Here is a 12,222-nt window from a genome sequence, read left to right as displayed (position 1 = left end):
TGGGGATTCAGAGCAGCTAAAAGCATTCTCCTCTTCTCCATTTTATCCTCACAACAACCCAGTAAGTTAGGCTAGGCTAAGAATGGCTGCGATCACAAACACTAAATAATGCACTTTCAGTTTACTTTCAGTGCACTTTCAACTGGATTTTGCCAATTCACACAGTAAAATCCAGTTGGAAAGTGGGTTGAAAATGTGTATGTGATCACAGCCAATATGAAATTGACCCAAGATTAGAATAACATAGATCTTCCATGTCCTAGTCTGAGGTTCTACCCACTGCACCACACTGGTTTTGTTGGGATAGCTGCTGTGGAACTGTAGGAAGCATCTGGGCCTGGGTGAGTCATACAAGTTGCATGGTAACAAGTGGTGGTTGCTGGGCAACCCCGATGAGTCCTTTCACAAATGCCATAACAGCCCTGGAAAAGGCCCTGCCCTCTCCTTTTGCCTTTTACTGATAGAAACCATGACTGTTGTGGTTTTCTAGCAATGGACACTGAGGACATTAATTTCTTAAAACTATGGGTGCTGTTTCTATTGCTTGGGGAGCTTTCAAACTCAGGTCTCAGGGTTTAGAAAGTATGTGCATTGCATTTTACAGAATGTTCTAAAAGCTGTTATTGATGCTTCCTGTTGTGTTAGAATGCTGGTTTTTACATCCATATTGGTAGCATAGCAACATGGGTATTAAAACTTTTGTGGTCTGGTGTGCATCTTCATCAGAAAAAGAACTGTCAGCAGTGGGCCGAAAGGCCAGAAAACACAAGAGTCTATAACATTCCTTTGTGAAGCTCAAATATGAGAGAAAGAGATATATAAGCAGCCTGACTAGCCCTGACTAGCCTGATTTTATCAGAGCTCAGAAGCTAAGCAGGGACAGCCACGGTTAGTTCTTGGATGGGAAACATCAAGGAAGACTGAGATTGCTATGCAGAGAAAGGCAATGGCCAACCACCACTCCTTCTCTCTTGCCTTGAATAACCCATGGTCCTGGGATTGCCATGAGTCAGTTGTGATTTGATAGCACACAATTCTTATAGCTATATGGTGTTCAGTATGCACTATAGCACAGTGACCAGTCACAGAAGCAGTAACTATTAGCATACAACAGAATGAAGATGTTTTAACAGATGCAAAGACCAACAGGAATAACAAGCTAAGCAACCGTATAAACTTACATTATTCCTGTTTGGTTTTTACATCTATTAAAACATCTTCATTATGTTGTATGCTAATTAGCTGCTCACCCGCTGCCTATATGTATGGAGTGTTAACTTCCATTTCAGTGTATCTGAGAATGTTTGCTCTTAAATAACACTTTGTTGGTCTTAAAGGTGCCACTGGATTCAAACTTTGTTCTATCTTAAATAACACTTTGTTGGTCTTAAAGGTGCCACTGGATTCAAACTTTGTTCTATGGTGAATTCAGTTTGCTAAGTGAATCCAAGTAATAATCAGTCATGGTAAAAACAGTACAACTAAAAATATCTGTTACACAGCACATCACAGGTTGCAGAGAAGGTAAATCCAGTTAAATTGGCATCAGCATGCTCATCCCAAGTCACTAACAGTGCAAAGTGGAGGTAAAACAGGAAACTGGGGATATGTTTCTCACCAGTATTTTTCTGCCTCTGTGGTACCTACTCAAGATCATCCTGCTCAACTTGTCATCTACCCCCCTTGACCATTAGAGTAATAGTGAAATAGAAAGACTGACTGCTGCTTCTCTTCCCTGCTGAAATCATCACTGATCTTTGCTAACCTAATTTATGTAGTGGCATCACAAAATGTAAAGAGACAGAGCCATGTGGAAGTCCTCATAAAATATAAGAACAAAATCAATTATACTCCAGCATGACCCCTTCAGGAAATTTTAAAAACAAAGGGCTCTCAATGGCCTTTCTGCCTTCTGCCTCTTATAGATTCTTTGTGGATATATTGACTTGGTTATTGCACACTCTATATGCTCACTTAAATTTATTGGTTAATATTATCTCACACTGCAAAATTTATTTTTTGTAATTATAATTGCAGAATGACAGCAAGAGGCTGTATGTTTGAGTATTACCTTCATAAGTGGAGGAAAGAAACTTCAAATACAAATGGGTAGAAAGCAGTAATAAATCCTGCTTTAAAATCTGGATTCTTAGCTGTTGGGGGAACTAGTGCACTAAGTGATGCTCATCTTTGCTGAGTTAATTCTTCTGCACTCTTCAGTATAATTGGATCAAGTTAGTCAGAAATACAAAGCTTGAAATGAGATGGCTAGATATGTAGGTAATGAATGGCTTTAGGGGTTGGAAATAAGGTATCTGGGACACTTCCATCCCTCTGGTAATAGATTCTGTTATCCCATCTGCTGGATATCTCATTGATAGATCTCAGACAGTAACACTGACTGGTTGTCCATATGATTTAAAACAAAACAAAAAAACCCTTGCATATGTAGTTTGACTTCCTATCTATACCAGCTGTAGGGACACCAAGATTATTTACGCTGCCCTACAAAAACTAAAAAATTGTTTTTTAAAACCACAACAAAAATAATAAAAGAAGTACCTGTACCTTTAAGAAACATATTTTCTCAGTGGTCATTGCTAGGCAACCATAACAATTTTGCTAGCGTTTTAGGCTTAGTTTCTCTCAGGAAAAGGCAAGAGAAAGGACCCTTTTCAAAGCTGTTTTGGCCTTTGAGTGAGGACTTACTTGAGCCAGGCCGGGCAGCAACCATTGGGCAACTTGCTATCCTCCCCCACACCCCACACCCACACCCACTTGCATGATTCACTCTTGCTTGGCTGCTTCCTACTGTTTAATAGCAGCCACTTCATGAAATACACTGGTTAGATCTGGGAAACTCAGGTATGCTCACTGGGTGACTTTTAGCCAGTCACCCACACTTAGGCTAACCTACTCCACAGGGTTGTTGTGAGGATAAGATGATTCAAGCTGCTTTTGGTTCCCATTGTGGAGGAAGGTAGGATTTAATGAACTAACTAAATAAAAAATATAGCTGAGGACTGTGGTGGGCAGATACAAGGTAGTTTATTTTGGGGGTGTAAAAGAAAGAAGAGAGCAGGGAGACCTGTAGATACATGGGTTGCCAGAAGGATGGAAAGAGGAAATTGTGTAGGGAGGTGATATAGGGGAAAGTGCAGTACCCCTCACAAGTCAGTCCAAGTTCCCTCCCAGTGCTACTTGGCCTAGCTCAGAAGGCCATTCAGCAGGGCTATAGTTTTCCTGGGAATAGGCTGCCAGGGGGAGTAGAGGAGAGAAAGCTGAGGATGGGGGCAGATAAAAGTAGGCTGACTGGAGAGTGAAAAGACCAGAATGAAGAAGAAAGGGAAGGAGGGTATGGGGGCTTTCAGGAAAGGGAAGAAAGATATAGCAGGGAGGAGAAAATGAGATTTTTTATTTATTTATTTATTTATTTATTTATTTTGAGATTTATATCCCGCCCTTCCCACAAGTGGCTCAGGGCGGCTTCCAGTGATAGATCCAACAAAATTACAGTATTTAAACATTTATTTATTCCCCCCCCCCCAAAAAAAAAGGTATTCGCAGGTCTCCCACTGATATTTGTTTACAAAATTTATATTCCACATTGCTGCCCTCATTAGAGTCACCAAGGCAGCTAACAAAAAATAATAATACATTATTATTTCATTATGCCACCTATGCACTAGGATATGAATGTGCCCAAAGAAAGTTACATATAAATACCTGTCACGGGTCTAGTTAACTTTTAAGAAGTTTGATACCATATTGCAATTTCTTATAAGACTCTGACATGTTCATTGTGAACACACCTATTTTGCTCACAAATCGCGAGGATGAACTTCCACTCAAAGTCAGACTCTGACAGATGCTATAGGCATTATATCTTTTGGTTCTCAGCTGGAAGGTGGGAGGTGGGCACAAGGATATTCATCCAAAGACAGTTGCAGTGATTAAACTGCATCCACAACTACCATTCTAATGAGGTTAAAAGTGCAGATTTGCTAATGGACTCAACATAATCTTGCACATTGCACAGAAGAATAGAGGATATACTGATAGACTGTGACTACCTGTCAGCCAGTGTTAGAGGTAGAAGGCATAGCAAAGATATTTGAGAGGATATCCCGTTAGTGAAATTGGTGTAAGGCATTTGTTCCTAAAGATGTATAACTGCAGTACATTTATAGATAAAATGTGGTCTAAATTAGAAGCACGGCATACTGGGGAATGAGCCTTGCTATGTTGATTGTATTCGTGCCTGTAAGAAACTTCCATTTATGCTTCCATTTATTCTCTGTATTGGGGGAGTGTTGCTATTAGTTTCTTTATGTGCAAGTGATGGAAGTTTGTAATTTTGTAGGGAGTGATTTAAAGATGCACTCACATACACACAAGTATAGCCACCTTCAAGAGGGGTTTAGATAAAAATATGGAGCACAGGTCCATCAGTGGCTATTAGCCACAGTGTGTGTATATATATATAATTTTTTTCCACTGTGTGACACAGAGTGTTGGACTGGATGGGCCGTTGGCCTGATCCAACATGGCTTCTCTTATGTTCTTATGTTCACACACTCCCTCAGACACACATTTAAAACCAGGCATTTGTGCCTGGGGTAACTTTTTGAATAAAGTGTGGAATGCCCCCTGTAATACTAGCCTGTGCTGACACCCCATTTTACATAGTGTCCAAAAGGGGCTGTGATCTCAGTCTTCATTCAGTCCAAAAGAAGGGACTGTGATCTCAGTCTTCATTCTGAGCTACGGAGATGAGAACATCAGAATGAAAACCCTTTTTGCAGTGCTGCCAAACACAGTCCATTACCCATCACAGACTGTGTGCTCCCCTACCAGAAATTTGCAACCTCATGCAAATCATCATGATCTCTTATTAGAGTCAAGGTTGGCCTTATTAACCATGCCTTTAAAATGTATTTGAGGTGTCGAGAAAGCACAGCTAGAGATCAGGAAAATAATAATGTGAGTTTGGGAAGTATAGCAATGTTAATAGGAAAACCTGAATGTTTAAACTGGCAGGATGCAGTAAGAAGCTGTGACTTAATAGAAGGAAAGTTGAGCTTGCATGGGACAAGTGGAAGTACAGGATGCAATGACAATGCCTGACACTGGGTTGGGGGAGGGGAGGGGAAACGTCAGAGAGTGCAAAAATGCCAGGAACATGTTGAGGATTATGAAATTTGCTAGGATGTTGTAGAAGTAGCAGATCTCTGGAGAAGGCGATATACACATTTTGGAAATAACCCCTACATTAGATCAAGCCAGGAGATGAGGCTAGGAAAAAAGGGGGGAAATGAAGATTATAAAGAACACTTTCTAGGGCAGTACATATATGCCAGTATTGGGGCTTAGAAAGGGTGTCTGTATTCCTTGTGTGATCTTTTTATCTTATTTCTATAGTGGAATAGCTAGGTAGCCTTGCCTCAAATAACTGTTGCAGATGGAATTCCTTTATATTAATTTTGTCATCTTGTGCATCATAGTAAGAGGTCCTGTTCTTGTAAGTGTTGCATTTGATGCACCATACCCTTGTCATGCTGCGTCTGTGCTTTCCATTTCAGATGATATGTCCTTTGATGTCTCCTGGTTTGCGGTGCGTTCTTATGCAATGGACAGACCCCCTGTTTTCCTAGCTTCCTTGGATCGGAAAGGAATTGCAATCCAGGCCAGAAGGAATGGGAGTAGTGATGTCAGCTTGGCAAAAATTGCCCCCCTGGAATTTCAGCTTAGAATTCATGGCTGTGAAGATCAGGACTTTGGTAACCATTACTGTGTGGTAATCCCATGGGTCCGGTCAGCTGCAGGTGTCTGGCAACAGGAGATGGAGGTCAAATCCAAGCCCATCTTTGTGACAGTGAAAATGGATGGTAAGAATAGTCCAGATTTTGATTGCATTCTTATCAAAGAGCAAAATTTTGTTACTGAAAGGTAATCAACATATTAGTTTCCTTAACCATCTTATTTAAAAAGTCAATATGAGGTCTATCTCCTGATATCAGGTTTGAGATTTTTCCAGATTTCTAAGAGTGCTAAGTATTGTACTGCTAAAAAGCAGGTACAATTTTCAAAATGTGGTCTGTTGATTGAATTCTTAGAAGCATATTTGCACTATTTTACAAAGCTTTGTTGCAAAGCTATAAAAATAGAAGAAATGCTGTTTCAGTTGCACAACTGGCCTGTAATCATATTGGACATGGAATGTCTGGGGAACAGTGATTCCTGTATTCAAAACAGATTGTTATTTGAGACTACTCTGTTCTCCTCACTGACTCTTAATAGTGCTGGATAAACACTTCATGGCACTTGTATTGCTTACTTAGTTGCCTTTAAATGACAGTCAAGTGGAAGCTAGATGGCTGTCCAGACAGCTGCTCAACTGAAAGTTTCCTTGTCCAATATTGTTTTAAAATTCAGGATAAGAGGTAGGGTTTTTAAGTAACTGTAGATAAGAATTGCTGGCAAATGCTGCTTTGGATATGCTAAGCCAATCCAGCATTCCTAGACTGAATGTGAAACAGCCTGTGAATCACTGTGTCTTGTTTCTTCTAGGTAAGATTAAAATAAGTAGCAAATAGAATAGATCTTAGCCCTGTTCAGACATTACAATCATGTGTACCAGAAGCCTACTAACTGGAGTGTTACCTGTGATGCTCCCAATGTGTGCAATCATCAGTTTGTATGAATAGGGTAATGTGTAAACTTTTCCCTGAGTATACAGCTTCACTGCACATGAACAGTCTATTGGCATGTACCACAGTTGTATATGGAGGGAAAAAATCTGCATTCCTATAGTGACAGCATGTATTCAGAGTATTGCAGGTGTGTGCTCACATTGCTGGACTGCTGGTACACATAGTTTTAACACCTGAAGAGGACTACCAAGTAAATAATGTTTTACAAAGTGAATATTTCTAATCTGCTTATCATCAGTAAAGAAATGTTTATTCTAACTACTTCTTTTCTGTGTTCTCTTCCTTCACCCTTGCTCTCAGTGCTGAACGCTTTCAAATTTCCACTCTTGATTGGCATCGGCCTTGCCACGCTCATTGGACTCTTATCTTGTCTGATTGGCTACTGCAGTTCCCGCTGGTGTTGCAAGAAGGAAGTTCAAGAAACCAGGCGAGAGAGACGCCGGCTGATGTCTATGGAGATGGACTAAGCGTAAAAATGAGAAGTGGATGCATACATTTCAGAAGGGACTTTTGGCAGGCCTAAGGCCACTCTGCAACTTGAGTCTGTTGCATCAAAATGCCCCAGTAACAAAACTGTCTGATCTTGTCCTGGACTTAGGAACTGCTCCTTTTCTACCCGTGTTTCACACTGAGAGCACATGTCATGTTTGTTAGCCTTCAGCTTGTCTTCCAATGGCACTTCTTTTGGGGATTGTTCTCTCTCGCAGGTTAACTGTTCCACAGTGTTCTTCCAGCAGACTTTTAGGCAAGATTTGCTACCAAGATTTGCTTTTAAAATCTCTTTTCCTTGTTGGTTTAATTAGAAGATGGAATGGGAAGAGCTCATAGGAAGTAAATGGCTGCCATGTAACTCCCAGCTGCAATCTCTAGAGAAGGAAATTAATGTTTATTGCTCTAGATATAGCTTGTGAGTTGACAATCTCCTGTTGCTAGTGGGAGTTCATTCCAAGTTAGCACTTGGATTATTTTGTCTAAGGCCTTTGTTTTTAAAATGTTGCGGGTTTAGTGGCACTGAAGGCTAATATCAGACAGCAATACAACCTCCTTTTACAGTGTCTCTTTCCACTGTAGTTTATATAGTACCCACCATTGTTGTTCTAGTAAGAGGTGTTTGAGTCTCTGTGCCCTAATTGTTCCAACCATCTCAGCAGAATCCACCACCAGATTTTCCACTTCTTCTTACAGTGTTAATGGATTTTGTGTAACAGCCACTGTACACCTGGGATGGAGACTGCTAAATGTTCTTACATATATCATAGGACCATGTAACTAAAGGACCTAGAAAGTCTGGAACTGAGCATGAATCCTCCTGATCTAAACATTTCAATGCTGAGGTTTTAAAAAAAAAGTCACATTGGGTAGCATACCATGAGTGAGGTGCACCAAAACAGAGATGCCTTTAGGTCAGTGAACATGTGACTAGATCCACAACAAGCTATGGTTTGCATATGCTACTAACTGTGCAATCACCATGCAGAGTTTGATGCTGGAGCAATGGGTCAGTATCTGCAGTTGTTACTCAGGGTAAGGAAGGGAATGGATTTTGTAGGAAAGAAGTCCCTGGAAGTTCTTTCATGTATGCCACAGTTATAACATTGCACTGTGTCCTTTGTCTACTATCTAGGACTGGCGATTATTTATCATCATGGGGCTCTTTGCTGCTGCAGTAGAGAGACCAAGATCTTGTCTTCCACATACTTGTTCATCCATGATCCCAAGAGCTGCGCCTCTGATTTAACTGTGATTCAAGGCATCGCCTTCTTCCAGCACAACCAGTATTTCTAAGCAATAAGTCAGAACATATACATTTTACATACAATATTCAGCAAAAGACTTATGTGGCTAGAGTCATTGACTGGAAATTTAACAGAGCAAGTAACCATTTTTTCCTTTCTTTGTGAAATTGTAGAGTAAATGTCAGATGATCTTTGTTATCCAGTGGGGTTAAAGCCTGCATTTCTTTGCGTAGTTCTGCAAGCCTTTATCTGGGGATATGCATCTGAGGCTCCTGAAACTGCACTGAACTTGTGTACATGTCAGAACACAACAGAAACTTTACAAACTTGTAAAGTGCATAGAGTCAGTGTGGTTGGAGTTGTATAGAAGGAGTAGTATTGGCTGGCTGATGGCTGTATACCTTTTTGGTAGGCTTCCCCATCACAAGCTGCCCTGCATTGTGCCAGTCTGCTTGCATTGTTCATTTGATATTTCACTCATCTAGATAAATCCTGTGACTTAATATTTTATATGATGGACCAGTACTTGAGGGGCTTTTACCACATTGTCAGACCTGATTTTTTTAAAAGAAGTAGAAAAGGAACAATTATTTAAAGCACAAACTGCCCTGTATTGCATGTTTTAATGCCAAGTCTCCCCATTAATACATATTTTGAGGGGAAAACAATTTAAATGCAATAATTAAGTTCAGAATAACTACTTCATACAAAGGTGATTGTCTTGTGGGAGTGATTGCCACATGATGAACTGAATAGCTGGTGACTAGTTCAGTTAGCTTTAAAAGTGCATTGGAGAAATTAATGGAGAATAGGGCCCATCAATGGCTATTAGCCGCAATGAGTAAATATACTCTGCATGCTGATCCAAGGCAGTTACCATCTAAATACCAGTTCTTAGGGCAGAAAAAGCTTTGGCCTCCATGCTGTCCTTAGAAGGTTTTCTAGGGGCATCTGGTTGGCCACAGTGTGAAATGGGGTGCTGGATTAGGTGAACCATTGGTTTGATTCAGCACAGCTTCTGTTGTGTTGAGAAATGATTAAGTTTCCTCACATACTTGTTGCACACTGACATTGTCTCTCTATGGAAAGAAACTCAGGGTTATTTTGGTTCAGGGATTCCTTGCCTTTCATAGCAGGGCTCCTATTCATTGAGTTGTTGCCCACCCCACCTAGACCATAGGAAAAGTCATTTTGCTTGCAGACAGAATTACTTGGTCAATAGGTTACATTGTTGTTCCCTCTGATTTGAGGCAATGCTGCCTCCCCTGTACTAAACTGTACCTTGAAGTAGCAACACTCCAGCAGTCTCCTTCCAATTGTGCCAATTTTATACTATCTCCTTTTTTAACAGTAGAGCTTCTCTCTTCAGAAAATTCTTACCTGTTTTGTCTTAACTTCCTCCAGTATGTCTTCAGAGAGAAAGTTGCATGGGATTCCGTTATGAGGTCAGCAATATTGTCAGAGTTGCAACCATGGAATCAACAGTCAAGTATTCTAAGGGCTTCCGTCAATCCTGATTTGTCTCTTTCCATGCTTCCAGCTCACAGCTGGGAATTCAGGGCACTTGGGATATGAATCGGGTATGTTTTCAAAGAGAACTTGCTTAAAGGAAGGGAAGCTTTTTTGTTTTTCAAAGAGGGGCTTTGGCACAATTCTGGAAGCTTTTAAAGAAATTTGTTAAGCACGGTTCTGGAATGTAGGAATTGGGACAATTACTATGAAGTGTAATGTGTTTTTTACATTGAAAATAAATTGTCTTTTTATAAATAATTTTGTGTGACCATTATTTTGAATTATGGATGTTTGAACTGTAGCTTTGAATTTCTGGTTTAGCTGTCACTGGGTACAACTGAACTACCTGATGCCTGTTCAATACTGGAACTGTTAGATAAGCAACAGTTTGTTGAGCATGTATCTGACCATGGCATAGTTCCCTAGTTGCTAGGACTTTGCATGTGAGTACAGTATCTATGTAAGGATGAAGAAGGGCATGCACTGAAGTCCTAATGCTTTAAGCAGAAGTCAAAAGATTGCACACACACTTCACTACAGCCCCAATGTTTGTGCCACAATATGCCCCTTCTCTGTTTTCTGGTGACCAGATACACTGGGGGACAGGACTCTTGTAGTGTAAAAGTCCTATAAAAAAGGGAACATGGCTTAATTCAGGTTTTTGCACTGCTGGATGACCAGGCAGAAATCCCCTCTTCTATACAGTTATTTTAAAAGCCCAGCCCTCCACTGCCTCTGATCACCTGATGATCTTAGAGCTGAACTTTTTCAGAAGACTAATATATAGGTAATATCATGCCCAGGACCCGGGGAGGAGAGAACTATGTACCCACTTAACTAAGTGCCTTAATAACTGTTATCAGTATCTGGGATTTTAGTACATAAGATTTTTAGAGGTGGGGCTGTGGCTCAGCAGAAGAGCCTCTGCTTTGCATGCAGAAGGTCCTAGGTTTAATCCCCCACACCTCCAGTTAAAAGGACCAGATAGTAGGTGATGTGAAAAACCTCCACCTGAACCCCTGCAGAACCACTGCCAATCTGAGTAGACAATACTGACCTTGGTGGACTGATGGTCTGAGCCAGTATAAGGCAGCTTCATGTGTTCATGTGTGTTCAGATCTCTAATACCATTGTTCCTTAAAACTATGTATGTATTATTGTGGTTGTTAGTATAAATGTACTCTATAGTATGATGGCTGACAAAATTCTTCCAACAAGGAATAAATCTAACACTTTTTCTATAGGCAGAAGCTTTGTATTCCAAACAAAAAGAAAAGTTTAGCTTTGAGGTGCTTGCCTAATCAGTTCAAGGAGTCAAATTAATTTAAAGCTAATTGAGAATCAGCCAATTTTAACCAGGCTTTCCACAGCCAGGTGGGTATAGGCGGTACTCCCTTTGAAGCGTAATTTAACTTAATATGCTTAAAAAAAATACTGTCCAGCTGTTGTTCCTTTATAAAATTAGAATCTAAATTTGCAGAGTTTCACTTCAAAGGTACAGATGGGCTGTTAAGACAAGGAAAATGTTTTTGCAAGGGAAGCATTTGACAGGTACCTCAAGTAATTTCCAGACCAAACACAAGGTGATAATTGCTTTTTAAGATCCACATTTTCTAGGGTTAACACTTAAACAGGCAAATATAGAAAACCAGGTCTGTTTACATGATTTGCCATCTCTTCATGCTGGTTTATAAGTGTTTTGATTTTATGGGTTGGGTGAGAAATGGTTCAAGAATGGGCACCTTCAATACAGTTGCAGTCAGTATGTGTGGTCTTGAAAAAAAATTTCAGGAATTGCACTGACATCTTGCATCCTCTCAGCTCTGTTGGTGACACTGCAATGCTGTGTTAATCACTACAGTGTATGACCCCTATGGTTGTGAAAACTATACTACATCTATTGTCTTCCCTGCAGCCATCCTCCTCGTTGGCAAGAGCTCTTGGATAGAGAGGTATTATATGACCCCCAAACCCTAACCCAAAACAGTCACTGGCAACAGCAGAACGTTATGTGTGCTTCTCTCCTAAAGTTTGGACACACAGGTAAAACTAACCACTTTAATGGTAGGTAGAGGCTTCTACAAGGAGCCCTGTGGCACAGAGTGGTAAACTGCAGTACTGCAGTCCAAGCTCTGCTCACAACTTGGGTTCAATCCTGATGGAAGCTGGGTTCAGGTAGCCAGTTCAAGGTTGACTCAGCCTTCCATCCTTCTGAGGTCAGTAAAATGAGTACTCAGCTTGCTGGAGGTAAAATGTAGATG

General features: G+C 40.5%; 1 protein-coding gene across 2 annotated transcripts in view; it reads left to right on the top strand.

Moving 5' to 3' along the window:
- The window catches only part of LOC132568537 (prostaglandin F2 receptor negative regulator-like), a 134,834-nt gene extending 124,615 nt beyond the window's left edge, over positions 1–10,219 (top strand). For both annotated transcript variants that reach the window (XM_060234459.1, XM_060234457.1), the window contains 2 exons: positions 5,583–5,888; positions 7,014–10,219. In XM_060234459.1, coding sequence (XP_060090442.1) covers positions 5,583–5,888; positions 7,014–7,180 — 473 coding nt within the window. In that variant the 3' untranslated portion in view covers positions 7,181–10,219. The remainder of the gene's footprint in view (positions 1–5,582; positions 5,889–7,013) is intronic.
- Positions 10,220–12,222: the final 2,003 nt, after the last annotated feature.

This window comes from Heteronotia binoei, chromosome 3 (genome assembly GCF_032191835.1).
Source record: "Heteronotia binoei isolate CCM8104 ecotype False Entrance Well chromosome 3, APGP_CSIRO_Hbin_v1, whole genome shotgun sequence".
NCBI lineage: Eukaryota > Metazoa > Chordata > Lepidosauria > Squamata > Gekkonidae > Heteronotia > Heteronotia binoei.
The sequence above is the reverse complement of the archived record's forward strand: the minus strand, read 5'-3'. Positions and strand labels throughout refer to the sequence as shown.